The 14,853-nt window shown below is 45.2% G+C and overlaps 1 protein-coding gene across 1 annotated transcript in view; it reads right to left on the reverse strand.

Moving 5' to 3' along the window:
* Positions 1–14,220, reverse strand: part of UBE2G1 (ubiquitin conjugating enzyme E2 G1) — a 103,967-nt gene extending 89,747 nt beyond the window's left edge. The window contains exon 1 of the mRNA XM_042917021.1: positions 13,887–14,220. Coding sequence (XP_042772955.1) covers positions 13,887–13,932 — 46 coding nt within the window. The 5' untranslated portion in view covers positions 13,933–14,220. The remainder of the gene's footprint in view (positions 1–13,886) is intronic.
* Between the last annotated feature and the right edge of the window lie 633 nt (positions 14,221–14,853).

Here is a 14,853-nt window from a genome sequence, read left to right on the forward strand (position 1 = left end):
TTTCAATCACCTTTCTAAGGCATCTGTGATGTCAACAGTCAAAAACAAAACCCTCTGTCCTCGGTGGTGGGATGGGGAAACAGGTGAAGGGGACTGAGGGCACGCTCGTCATGATGAGCACAATGGGCAACTGAGAAACACATAGAATTGCTGAATCCCAGTATCCTAGGACCGAAGTGGAACACTGCATGTGAATTATACTTGAATAATCTCTGTCCTCATGGAGAGAACATCATCTAAATGTCATTCTCCACCCTGTCCAGAGCAGTGAGACTCAAAATATGCTCCATTAACTGGCGCTGATGCAGAAAACCGTTACTGGTCCGTGACACGTGATGCCAAGCAAGCATTTAGAAACTCATGCAGTCACTGCATATGAACCTAATATTATAAAGTAGGCTCAAATTTACGTCTCTTTCTAATTCATTTTTTATTGTTTTTCTAAGTATCATTACATAATTAATTAGAACTTTTTTAAGTGGGTCTTTCAGGGTGTCTGGCTGGCTCAGTTGGTGGAACATGTGACTCTCAGTTTCGGGGTTCTAAGTTTGAGGCTCACGCTGGGTGTACAGGTTACTTAAAAATACAATCTTAAGGGGCGCTTGGGTGGCTCAGTCGGTTGAGTGGCCGACTTCGGCTCAGGTCACGATCTCGCGGTCCGTGAGTTCGAGCCCCGCGTCAGGCTCTGTGCTGACCGCTCAGAGCCTGGAGCCCGTTTCAGATTCTGTGTCTCCCTCTCTCTCTGCCCCTCCCCTGTTCATGCTCTGTCTCTCTCTGTCTCAAAAATAAATAAACGTTAAAAAATATATATATTAAAAAAAAATACAATCTTAAAAAAAAAAAGCTGCTCTTTCATCACAGATAACTTAAGAAGCTCAGGTCCAACACACTTTGATCATACCACTTCCCCCTCCTCAAATAGAATTTCACACTTGCAACACTTTTAAGATTTTCCACAAATACCCACCATTCCAAATATTGTTTTCCCACTAGTTCAGTTTATCACATACTCCAACCACATTGAATTGTTTTCAGTACAAACCTTCTGTCTTGCTTGCTCTTTTCCCTCAGTGTTAAATATGTTCCTAGATATGTGATCGAAGTTTACATATGCTCTTAAAGTCAAGCACAAATGCCACCAACTCCTCAAAACCACCCATGAACCAGACAGGTAAGAAGTAACCATTCCTAGACTTTCTCTGATACTTTAAAGCATGCCTCTTAGGGGATTTCTACAGAATACAAGTGACTGGAAACAAAAGAACAATACCGTATTCATTTGGCATCCCTACAGCACACGAAAACGAAACCAGTTATCAAATTTGTTGAATGAAGGATGTAAGAGACAGCACTACATATACACAAATGAGCTTCACTCAAGAGATCAGAAAACTCTCTGAAATTATACCCAAACTTGTGTATGTACAATTTTCTCAGGAAAAGGTCTTTAACTCTTATTAAATTGTCAAAAGTCCTAAGAAACCGCTGATCGGTAAAGGGCTCAGGCTTCATCAGCAGACAGCCCTATGTCTGCCACCCAGTTCCATCGGGGTTAGCCTGGGGGAAATTACCAGATCAAATATAAACCTCAATTTCCTTATCTCAAAAAGGTGGTAACATCTACTTCAAAGATTTGCTGTGAGAACTGAGTGTGACCACACATGGAAAGTCCTAGGATCAGGAAGAGTATATTACAAGCACTCACTGAATTTTTTCCTTCCTGCCCTCCTTGTTCTTTTGAATCAGTTTATATATCTTACATACATACATTTTAGGGCCTTCTTAAATTACAAATTGCCACCATCCCTTAAAAGTTGTGTTCAGACCATCTGCTTGGAAATCTTCAACAGGGTTAGCTGTCTCAGAAACATCTATTTGTTTTACATTTCTGCCCATCGTATCAACTAATTCTAATTACTACTGTCTTTACATGACAAACGCAAAGATTTTCAAGTTTATTTTGAGAGAGCGCGCACATGCGCAAATGGGGTACAGGCAGAGAGAGGGAGGAGAGAATCTCAAGCAGGCTCCACAGGGTCAGCGCACAGAGCCCAACACAGGGCTCAAACTCACCAACCATGAGATCATGACCTGAGCCGAGGTCAGACTCTTAACTGGCTGAGCCACCCAGGTGCCCCAGAGGCAAAGATCTCTTAAAAGTATACAACCTAATGCTCTTAAGAGATTCTGATGTACTCAAATAGAGTCCTTTTCCTAGGAAGCCTTCCCTGACCGCACGTGCTCCCCTCCCCCATAATTACTCCCTCCTTTCTCAGGGCTACGTTCCATTCCTTCCACACATCTGTATGTGCACTCATCATATGCACTGACCTTTTGTTTACATGTCCATCAACCTCTACTAAACACAGCACCTCAAGGTAGGAGTACTAGATTGTCTCTGCGTTTCTCATGCAGCGGCACACAAGAGCTCAATAAATCAACTTTCATGCTGATCCTTTCATTCACTTTCCAAATGGCAGCACAACAAGTCTACAAAAGGATTATTCAAAATTAAGATGGAATTTCTATCTCAAACTACACCAGTCTGTTTCAATTTCCTGTTCCTTGGAAGTGTTAATGTGACAATTATGTTATTGTTTGTAATGATGAAGTAAGTTTAAAATGGGTGTTCTCTACATGAAAAAAGATTGATAAAAATGCTTTGGCTACAGGTGACATTCTAAAAACTATTCATTTTGAAATACAGATCTATACTTTCAACGGAAAAAACAGCACAGAAAGGCCTTGGATACGCTTTGCCCAGGACGTCAGTAGCCTCATCACTACGGGACATCGAACCGAAGCAACCGACACCAACACAGTCCACGCGCTTTATTTAGATTTATTCCATCACTCACTGTGCAGACAGCTCTGTGCAGTGTGATCACATCTGCAGATTTGTGTAACCACCACGAGACACAAAACTGTGCCACAGCCACAGAGACCCTCGTGCCACACACCACGGCGGCCGCTAACCCTTGACGACCACAAATCTGTTTTCCATCTCCAGAAGTGTGTCATTTCAAGAATCCTATGCAGGTAGCAAGACCATTCACGTGGGAACGGGCAGCCTCTCCAACAAATGGTGACGGGAAAACCGGACGTCCGTGTGCACGAGATTGGAGTTGAACCCTTCCGTTACACCGTGCACCAAAAATTAACCCAAGATGGCTAACAGATCTACACCTAAGACCTAAACTGTAAAACTACTAGGAGAGCACACAGGAGCCTGATGACACCACACGAAAGCCGAGGAAACAAAAGCAAACGCAGACAAACAGAGCATCAAACTCAAAACCCACTGTGCGTCAGAGGACACAGCAGAGAGAGGAGGCAGCCCGTGGAAGGGAGAGAATGCTCCCAAATCGCGTGTATCACCTAATAAAGGGCTAATATCCACAGCACACAAAGAACTCAGACCGGGGCACCTGGCTAGCTCAGTCAGTGGTGCGTGCGACTCTCGATCTCGGGGTGAGTTTGAGCCTCAAGCTGGGCGTGGAGCCTACTTAAAAAACACACACACATTCAAAAGAACCCTTAGGGCGCCTGGGTGGCTCAACTGGTTGAGCACCCAACTCTCGATTTCCTCTCAGGTCTTGATCTCACAGTTCCTAAGATCGAGCCCCCCACCCCTACTGGGTCAGGCTCTGCACTGACAAGCGTGGAGCCTGCTTGAGATTCTGTCTCCCTCCCTACCCGCCCCCTCCCAAAAGTAAACGTTAAAAAAACTTTTAATGAAAGGACTCCTATAATTTAACAACAAAAAAATCAAATAATCTGATTCAAAAATGGGTAAAGGACTGAACAGACATTTCTCCAAAGACAACTGTTCAAAGGGGCGGTGAGCACATGAAAAGTTGCTCAACATCACAAATCATCAGACGAATGCATATGAAAACCACGAGCTGTCACCTAACACCCATCAGGACGTCTACAGTCAAACAACAACAACAACAACAACAACAACAACAACAACAACAACAACAACGGGTCATCACAAGTGCTGGCGAGGATGTGGGAAGAATTCACGAGGCTTCTGCACTCCTGGCAGGAGTGTGAACTAAGCCACCACTATGCAAAACACGAAGTTCCTCAAAACAAGACAGAACTGCTCAGGGCAGGCTCACCAACTGCAACACAGTCACCACTCACGGGGTGTTGATGATGGGGGAAACTATGTGGCGGGAGTGCTGGGGGTGTATGAGAAATCTCTGTACTGTTTGCTCAATTTTGCTGTGAACCTAAAGCCGCTCTAAAAATACTCTACTTAAAAAAACAAAAACAAACAACAGAACTACCATACGATCCAGCAATCCCACTTCTGAATTTACAGCCAGAAAAACTGAAAGCAGGATTCTGAGGAGATATCAGCACACCCATGTTCAGGGCAGCAATAATCACAACAGCCCAGAGGAGGAGGTGCCCCAGATGCACATCTTGGATGAAGGGATAAACAAAACGTGGCAGACACAAACAAGGGAACATTATCTAGCTTTAAAAAGGAAGGAACCCTGTCACATGCTCCAATGTGGGTGAACGTTAGGGCGTTACACTGAGTGAATAAGCCAGTCAGAAAAAGACAGACACGGTAGGACTCCATCTACAGGAGGTAAAGTTATCAAACTCATACAAACAGAAAGCAAAATGATGGTTTTGAGGGGGGAGGGGAGAGGGGAGAGGGACAGTTGTTTAATGGGTAAACAGCTTCAGTTTTTCAAGTTCTGGAGATGTTCCACAACAATGTGAATGCACTTAACATTACTGAATGGTACACTTAAAAATAGTTAAGATGGTCCTCTCTCTCTGCCCCTCCCCTTTTAAACATTAAAAAAAAAATTTTAAGTGGGGGAGGCGCCCGGGTGGCTCAGTCGGTTAAGTGTCCGACTTTGGCTCAGGTCATGATCTCCCAGTTCACAAGTTCAAGCCCCTCGTGGGGCTCTGTGCTGACAGCTCTGAACTTGGAGCCTGCTTCCGATTCTGTGTGTCCCTATCTCTCCCCCCCTTTGTGCTCTGTCTCCCTCTGAAAGATAAATAATCATTAAAAAAATTTTTTAAACAGCTAAGATGGTCAAATTTATGTTTTTTATCACAATAAAAAGAATTTCACATAAATGGAATCGTACAGTATGTAACCCTTTGAGATCAGCTTTTTCTTCCCCCTCATTCAGCATAACTCCCTTGAGATCATCCAAGTTGTTCTGTGTATCAACAGTGTGTTTATTTGTATCGCTGATAAGTCTACTCCACGTATGGATGTACCACAGTTTATTCACCCACAGAAGGATACCTGGGTTGTCTTCCAGTTTTCAGCTATTACTAATAAAGCTACCCTGACCGTTCACATGTAGACTTTTACAAAGACATAAGATTCATTTCTCTAAAATAAATGCCCAAATGTGCACTTGATGGGTTGTGAGGTAAGTGCCTATTCAGTTTTGTAAGAAATTACAAACTGTTTTCAATAGTGGCTGTACCATTTCACCTTTCCACCAACATCACATGAGAGAGAACTTTCCCCACATCCCTGGACAGCATTTGGTGTTTTATTTATTTATTTATTTATTTATAGCTACTCTAGTAGATATGTAGTGATAATTTAGTGTGGTCTAAATTTGCATTTGCCTCACGGTCAATAACACTGGATATGTTTTCATTTGCTTATATGCCATCTGAAATGTCTGTTCATATCTTTTGCTCATTTTCTAAATGGACCGTTTTCTCATACTATTGAACTCTGAGAGTTCTTCATTTATTCTACATCAATCCTTCAGCAGATATTTAGATTGCAAATATTCTTATTCTTCCAGTTTGTAGCTTGCCCTTTCAGTTGTCTCTCGCAAACATAACTTTTCAATGCTGATGATGCCCAGTCTACCAATAGATCCTTCCATGCATCATGCTTTCGATAAAACCTTCACTTGGCACCACACGGTCTTGAACTAGAAACCCTAATATGCGCACCACACATAAGAATAAGAGAATGATGAAGCACAAAAGGCGTAAGCACTTTCAAAATCAAATCAAAGCAGTGTCTCCTATCATAAAGAACATTTGGGAAAAAATCCTAAATGTGGTAAGTTGTTCTTTAAAAGCAATGCTTACTTTACAAGATTAAAGCAAAAACAGCTGCCAGGTAAAAATTTAAATGGCTCCTCTGTTGTTTACACTTTTAACAGACCCCTAACCAATGGAGAAGTAGACAAAAAGTAAAGAAGGAACAGTAGCTGTTTTTCTAAGTTATTAGACACTGATGGAATAAAAAAGGTGAAACTTTTCTCTTACATAAACTAACTTTTCACTTATTTTCTAGACCCTCACATCATAAAGAGAGGTATACACCTCTACAGCAACAACAATTACGGTAATTTCCCCAGCAGTTGGAGTGCCAGAATCTGACAGTGGAACAGCACTGATAAAAATTTCTAATTTGCTTGAGTAAGGCTAATACTATCTTGCACTAGGGGGAAAGTTTATAATGCTGTATTTTAACATGCATGCATCTTATTTTCTAAAAATGCATTTTATCATTCTCATCTGTTCGTTACCATAATTTGCAAAAGATTTGCTTTTTCTTATTTGTACGTCTCTGTACCTGAAATGCCATCAACCAGATGTAACTACGCTAAGTTTACCTTGCCAGACCATTTCCATACGCATATTCTCTGCTTTTCTCTCTGAGAAGTCACTTCCCATAAACCAATCAAAGATAGCATTAAATAGAACGTTGGAGGTCATTTCATGTTTCAAATTCTAACAAAAAAATTTCTCAGTAATTAAGAAAGACAAAATTTTTCATCCTAAACGGAACAGAGTCCATTAAAACAAAGGAACGCTTAGTATTTACTTGCTTGAAGCAAGAACACATCCACACTACAGTTAACCATAAAATTAGTATATCCCCCCCAAAAAAACCTTGCACTGAGGAACCCAAAACCAAATGATCTGAAGATTGAAACTCATCTTGATAACGTAAACAAACACTCCACCTAAGAAAAGGAAATCAAAAAGCAACAACAGGCGCACCTGGGTGGCTCCGTGGGTTAAGCATCTGACTTCAGTTCAGGTCATGATCTCGTGGTTCATGAGTTCAAGCCTCGTGTCCGGCTCTGTGCTGATAGCTTGGAGCCTGGAGCCTGCTTCCGATTCTGTGTCTCCCTCTCTCTCTGCCCTGGCCCTGCTCATATTCTCTCTCTCTCTCAAAATTAAATAAACATTAAAAAAATTTTAATAAAAAAAGCAACAATATAGTGGGAGTCAATGAATTTCCAGGTTTCCAACACTATACCACTCTATTAATCATCAAGACATCTTAATTTCATGACTACATACAAACGTATCACCAAATAGAATGTGTATTAACATAGAAACTACATAATAAAACTATATACTTTGGGACTACATCATAGCAAATACAGACTACACTAAACACTAATATCTACAATTGTAGAATTTACTTTAATATTTTAATATAGTCAGCAGTATTTTAGAAAGTGAGGTTGGGGTGCCTGGGTGGCTCAGTCGGTTAAGCATCCGACTTCGGCTCAGGTCATGATCTCGCGGTCCATGAGTTCGAGCCCCGCGTCGGGCTCTGTGCTGACAGCTCAGAGCCTGGAGCCTGTTTCAGATTCTGTGTCTCCCTCTCTCTCTGACCCTCCCCCATTCATGCTCTGTCTCTCTCTGTCTCAAAAATAAATAAACGTTAAAAAAAAATTAAAAAAAAAAAAAAAGAAAGTGAGGTCAACCATTATAAGAGACTACTGTAAGGGCGCGTGGGTGGCTCAGTCGGCTAAGCGGCGTAAACGACCTAAGCAACCGACTCTTGATCTTGGCTCAGGTCATGATCACACGGTGTAGGCTCTGTGCTGATGGCACGAAGGCTGCTTGGGATTCTCCCTCTCCCTCTGCCCCTCCCCCACTCACACCACATGCAAGCACAGTCTCTCAAAGTAAACTTTAAAATAAAAAATAAATTGAAAAACTTAAAAACCAAAAGACTAATGTAGAAAGTATGTTTCATTCTGAAGTAGTTTATAGAAAATTAAACTACCATTATTTATAAAAAACTAAATTTCACTGCATTATCAAAAAGATTCACTGAATGATAGAAATTACTAGTTAAAAATCATGTATGCCCTAATGTTAAGAAAATTCACTTATTCACTAAAATATTAAGACTTTCCCCCAGTCTCATTGAGATACAACTGCCATATGACATTGTGTACTTCTAAGGTGCACAACAGAATGATCTGACACACGTATACACAGCACAAGGAGGCTGCTTCAGATTCTGTGATGCAACACATCAGACACAGGATTCCTCCACCACAGGGAATGCGACCTGCCCGACGCTGCATCCTCAGCCTCAGTACATATTTGTATTTGCTTCACGCACACTCTTTTTTCTGTCAACATAGTAAAATATGCAAAAGTTGCATTATTGCTATAATAGAGGAATTATTCCTGGATATAAAAATTCCCAAACTGTTAAACAATGAGTAGTGTGATGCACTATACATTTACTTTTAGACTTTCCTTCCATTTCCATATTTTTACACATTTTCTTCCACATCAGTTAACAACTATTAAGAATATTAATGGTTAAGGGAAGCCGTGGAGCATGCAACTCTTAATCTCAGGGTTGTCAGTTTGAGCCCCACGCTGGGAGTCGAGATTACTTAAAAACAACTTTTTGATGTTTAAAAAAAAAGATTAATACTTAACATTAAAAATATATATTAAATACTATGTTCATCACCCAGAATACTAGAGTATTCCTGTCACTAGCCAATTATTCTATATCTGCTTGTTTAAAACCGTCAATGGAATTTGTATGTCAGTGTGCCAATATATTCTAGAAAGGCCAAAAAATATTAAATCTTTCTTATTCCTCCTTTTAAGTGTATTCTTTGAACATCTTACAAACACCAGGGCTGCCCATAGCACAGCACATCACAAAACCAGGAAGTGCAGGCAGCTGGCTCGGGGAAACAGCTCAGAGCACCCACTGCAGCATGGCTCCAAATCCCTGGCCTCACAGCCACCCACAGTACTCCTTTAACAATAAGATTTTCTTGGGGCACCTGGCTGGCTCAGCAAGGTAAGCTTACAACTCTTGATCTCAGAGCTGTGAATTAGAGCTCCATATTGTGTGCAGAGATTACTTAAAAATAAAATCTTAAAAAAAATTTTTTAATAAAAAAACTAAAAATTTAAAAGTGGATTTTCTTGAGCATCAAGATGTATAGAATCTTTGCGCATGAGACTAGGAATCTGTATTTCCCAAATGATTCCCTTGCACATTTAAATCTGCACATAACTAACTCATCAAAACAACCTACTTACATGGGTAGCCAAGGAGAAGATGATTTGGGAATTTTCCAGGTTACTTTAAAATTAACAATCAAAATTTCTACAGTAAAAGAAGCTCAATTAGTTTATTGTTAAAGTATAACAGGATTCTTCTTCTAGTACTGGAATGACAGGTGTCTATAAAACCCTAACTACTGAAAACCTATGTTCTCAAAGTTAAAAAAACAAACTCCAGTAATCTTAAAAACAAAATCATGTTCTTATTCCTTATGTTTGTCATACCATAAAATTTAGTATGATTGAAGAGAGAAAGTGCAAATAGCCCAAAATTTTTCTCATAGTTAACCACCAACACCAAAAAGCTTAGCACTTCCTTCAGCCTATGACGCTGGCCTGAAGCTGACAATGGCTAAAATATCTTTTTATGATTACCTTAAGAATATCACTTAGATCGGGGCACCTGGATGGTTCAGGCCATGAAGTGTCTGACTTTGGCTCAGGTGGTGATCTCACAGTTCGTGAGTTTGAGCCCCACATAGGGCTCTCTGCTGTCAGTGCTGAGCCCACTCTGGATCCTCTGTTCCCCCCCCCCCCCCCCGGCCATATGTGCGCATGCTCGCACTCTCTCTCTCTAAAATAAACATTAAAGAAAAAAAGAATATCACTTAGATCTTAATGTGTATGTAGTATTTTATACGATAAATTTAAGATGGGAACATTTCCATAATCATTTTGGTAGTTACTGGATAAATTAACTCTTAATACTTAAATTTATAAAACGCTATTTCACGTTTGTGTTAATTATTGCTTCCTGGGAGGCAACATAGGCAATTAAAACAATAAAGTCTAATTGATTAATTAAAATTAAATAAATAAAAACAATGTCTCCAAAATAAAAAGGCCCTCAACCTGAATGTAGCAGTACCACTCAACTTAGTACCCCTTGACTTTCTGCAAGTAACTCAACCTAAGTCACTATTTCCTTATTGGGAGGATTAAATGAGATAATATATGTAAAGTAGCACAGTGACCAGTACATGTTAGTCCTCAATAAAAATGTATACACATAAATGTATATACAATAATCTGAATCTCTGAAAAGGCACACAGGAAATTATCATGATAGCCAGGCTATTTCCAAGAAAAGGACACGGGGTTCCCTGGGGGGAGTGGAAAGACTATACCATTTTATGCTCTGTATTTTTAACCAGGACTTATAATACCTTCCCCAAAATTGAAATAATTGTGAAGTATCTCTGGTGTATCAGATTTCTTAGGGTGTAGCATTATGCGCTGCTGCTGAATCCAAAGGAGTAAGTCAGAGTCTAATAATATCCAGGAAGAAACACACAACCTATCTGATTTCATCAGTCAGGTGTTCTTACTTGCTTTACAATAGTATAATGGTCTTAACTAAAACACCTTTAAACCAGTAATCTTTCAACCTAGGTTGATTTTAAGCCCTCAGGGGACACTGGCAATGGAGACATTCTTGGTTGTCACAACGGAGGGGGTGTACTACTACCGGCATCTGGTGGGTAGAGGCCAAGAATGCTGCTAAGCATTCTCTGATACACAGTACAGGCCCCCACAGTATCCATCCAAAACGTCAGTAGTCCCAAGTCTGAGAAACTCTTCAACCAAAGGAGCCAGGTTCTTCATTACAATTACCAACAAAACAAATCACACTCATACACACACACACACACACACACACACACACCCCACAATTCTCCCCTCAAGTAATGAAGTAAAACCCTTTAAGGGCTGACCTCAATATACGTAACCATTGTTGACTACTGTTATTAAGTGTCTGAAATTCTAGCAGCCAGAATGGCTTACAGGTTGCGTCTACTCAATTCAATACATTTCAAAAAATTTTAATTTTTTTAATGTTTATTTATTTTTGAGAGAAACAGACAGAATGTGAGTGGGGGTGGGGGGGTAGGGGCAGAGAGAGAGGGAGACACAAAATCTGAAGGAGGCTCCAGGCTCTGAGCTGTCAGCACAGAGCCTGACACAGGGCTCGAACCCACAAGCTGTGAGATCATGATCTGAGCTGAAGTCGGACGCTCAACCGACTGAGCCACCAAGGCGCCCCGGTACATTTCAAAATTTTTAATCATTAAGCCTTTCAAAGCTCACTCTAAATGATTTCAAGAGATTACAGTTTACCATTCTTTCCTGTTTTCAAATGATATCTGAAGAACCACAAAACTCAAACAATGTACTACTAACATACAAACAGGGCCTTTATTTTAGTGAGTAGTTATCAAGGCTTTCCAATGAATGGATGAATGGGATATTTAAACTCTCACTTAATACACTGCCTTGGCCTAATATTTTGCACTTGTTAATTAAAATCCTCCAAATATTTAAGAAATTAAGAACAGTCCATTATTTCTGATCAAGAAGGCAAGAAAAATTAATCAGCAGTTAAGTAACTTTATAATTGAGCTTGAAAAATTACCAACTAATACATACTCTCCTCCAACCTTAAAGCATGTTTTGATGTGCCTTATGGAAAGTCAACCCCTGGGGCACCTGGCTGGCTAGGTGGGTGCAGCTTGTGACTCTTGTTCTCAGGGTTGTGGGTTTGAGCCCCACCATGGGTGTAGAGATTACTTAAAAATAAAACCTTAAGGGACGCCTGGGTGGCTTAGTCGGTTAAGCAACTGACTCTTGGTTTCGGCTCAGGCCATATTCTCACGGTTTCCTGACTTCAGAGCCCCACATCCGGCTCTTCGCTGACTGTGTGGAGCCTGCTTGGGATTCTCTCCCTCTCTCTCTCTCTGTACCTCCCTCACTAGCACACGCGCTCTCTCTCCCAAGATAAACAAACTTTAAAAAAAAATAAAATAAAATCTTTTAAAAAGTCAACCATTAATAAATAGCTTTGGAAAACAGTTTATCAACAAACTGGCCAAAAAGTGCAAAACTGAACCGAGAGGCCAGCAAAATCTAGAGCTGAGTAGGAAAATAGTTTTGAAACGCTGCTGTTATTAGTCATACTTCACTTTCTTAGTAACTGCGTTAACTTACACCTTCTAAAATCTCTATCTTTCCCATTATGTAAGAGTTGAGTACTGTTTTAATACTGACTTCGTATTCCAATACTGCTTAATAGCTCAGCACGTAAGAAACACATTGATCAGGGAATTCTTTGCGAGACCAAAAAAAAAAAAAAAAAAATCTTAATTCCTTCTTCCAAAATAAACAAAAACAATACACAAACACTAAGATGTGTTTGCAAATACAAGATGCAATACGGTTACTGTTTCATAGCTTTCCCGATACATTATTCCTGGCGAATCTTAAGTGTCGCTAGAACTTCTCCATTCACTTGACGCCACTCCTCCTGAGCATCCAGAACTTTAATACTTGTCCAAACCTGCTTGCTCATGGTCTAATAATAAACCTAATTATACAATCTGTTACAGCCCCTGACAACCTTTTCCTTAAGAAGCCATAAAGGTGATCTAGCCAACACCTCACTCCCCCCCCCCCCCCCCCCCCCCCAGGAAGCCCGTGTCAAGCCCGGAGTCGTGCACGCCCGCCTCTGGCTGGCGCACCGGGCCGGGCGCTGCGGGCCGCCTGGGGGGCGGAGAGGACCCGCCGGAGCAGACGGAGCACCGCGGGACTCGCCGCCGGCCCATTTCTCTTTAAATCTGGCAGCACGTGGGGCGGCATTGTGAAGCCACCAGCCCGCCCCCCCCCCCCCCGCGCGCACTCCGCGCACGTCCGCCTCCAGTGCGCATGCCCCGCTCGCCCAGTCCTAGCGGAGTCGGAGCCAACCCCCTAAAAAGTCAACCTGGAAGCCGCAAACGGCCGGAGGCCGGGACAATGGGGGAGGGGGACGCAGGCACCTCCGGGGAGGCCGCCCCGGCCGCCGCCCCAGGCCAGGCTCGCGGGCCGCAGCCCGGGGCTCCGCAGGCCGGCGCCGGGGCCGCGGCGCTCGGAGCACAAAGCCCGGGGCCGGCCGCGAGCGGCTCCCCAGCCCGCTCCCACCCTCCGCGGGCGGGCGGCGGGGCCCGTGCCAGGCGCAGGCAACCGGGCGGCGTCCCGCACCCGCCGGCCTGTCCGGCACCCGCGCGGCGCGACAGCCGAGGCCGGCGCTTTTGTTGTCCGCCCCAACTCCGCGGCGCCGCGCGGCCGGCCAGAAGTTTTGCGCGCCTCCCCTCCGCGGCCGGGGGGCCGCCTCCCCTCGCCCTCCCGGGCCCCGCCCGACCCGCAGCCGCGGCCCCCCGCGAGCCCGCACGCCCCGCCCGGCCCCGGGGTCCCGAGGCCCCCGCCGCACCTGAGCCCGGGCCCGCCCCTCCGGAGACCCGCAGCCCCTCCCCCGCAACGTCCCACCGGGCGGTGGGGGAGGGGGCGGGCGCCGAGCCCGGTCCTGGTCCCCGCGGCGGGGCGCGTCCCCGCCCCCGGCACCCTCCCGACGCCGGCCAAGTGCCGGGCCCGGCCGGACAGGCGCCCCGGGCTCGCCAGCGGCCGCCCGCCCGGGAGGAGGGAGGACTTGGCGGCGGCGGCTCCCCGCGGCCCGGGCCCGGCCCGGCGCACGGCCGCCAGCCCGCTCTCACCTGCCAGCTGTCTTCGCAGTAGCAGCGCCGACTGCAGCTCCGTCATCCTCCCGCCGAGGGCCCGGGCCGGCGCCGGGGCTTTCGGAGGGCCGGGGGCAGGCTCTGGGGGCGCCTGGAGCCGGGTGTGCTGAGGAACGCGGGCCCCCGCGACGGGAGCGCTGGAGCCGGGGCAGGGCCGGGCTGGGGCGGCGGGTCCGCTCGGCTCCACACGGCGCCTCACGCCCGGAAGGGGAGGGCGCCCGGGCGGCCGCGGCGCGCGCTGGGACTCCGCTCGCCCGCTTCCCTCCTTCAAGCCTCCTGTCGGCCCCGCCGGTGCCTTCCCCCGCCACTGCCTCACTGCGCGCAGGGCCGCTCCGCGCAGGCGCGCTGGGGCTGCCCACCTCGGTGGGGCCCGCCCGCAAGCCCGACCCCTTGGCTGGCCTGCCCCGCCCCCGGCGGCGGAACCCCGCCCCCTGCGCGCCGCCGCCGCCGCCGCCATCTTGGGAAGGTCTGGCGCGTCTGGCTCCTGGGCCGCCGCCTGCAGACGCCCCGCGGGCGCCATGTCGGAGAGGTCGCGGAGTGTCCGGGCTGCGCCTCGAGGTTGCAGCAGGTGGTCTGGGCATGCAGGGGTCGCATGGAACGGTGGACGGCCGGTTGTTGGCGACTACCCAGCAGTGGTCTAACAGTCCGCACGTGGTGTGTGAATTAGTCATTGTCAAAGCTGGACTTCGGTGTGCCCCATTTTAAGTAAACCCCCCCAAACAGACTGAATGTTAAGTCCCCCTACAGAAAGCATGCCCAGAAAGATTCTTGAAACAAAATGTTGCACATCTCCTACTACGAACCGACTAAGTGTAGATGGTAGGACTCTATGAGTAAGGACAGCTGAGATTAGCAGACTCTGACATACTCAAACTGCGGTGCAGAAAGGCGTCTCCTGAGCAGAAGTGAAGGGTGCCCTTGGGTTTCGGGAAAGCAGCTGTGCTCA

The sequence above is a fragment of the Panthera leo genome, chromosome E1 (assembly GCF_018350215.1).
Source record: "Panthera leo isolate Ple1 chromosome E1, P.leo_Ple1_pat1.1, whole genome shotgun sequence".
Taxonomy (NCBI): domain Eukaryota; kingdom Metazoa; phylum Chordata; class Mammalia; order Carnivora; family Felidae; genus Panthera; species Panthera leo.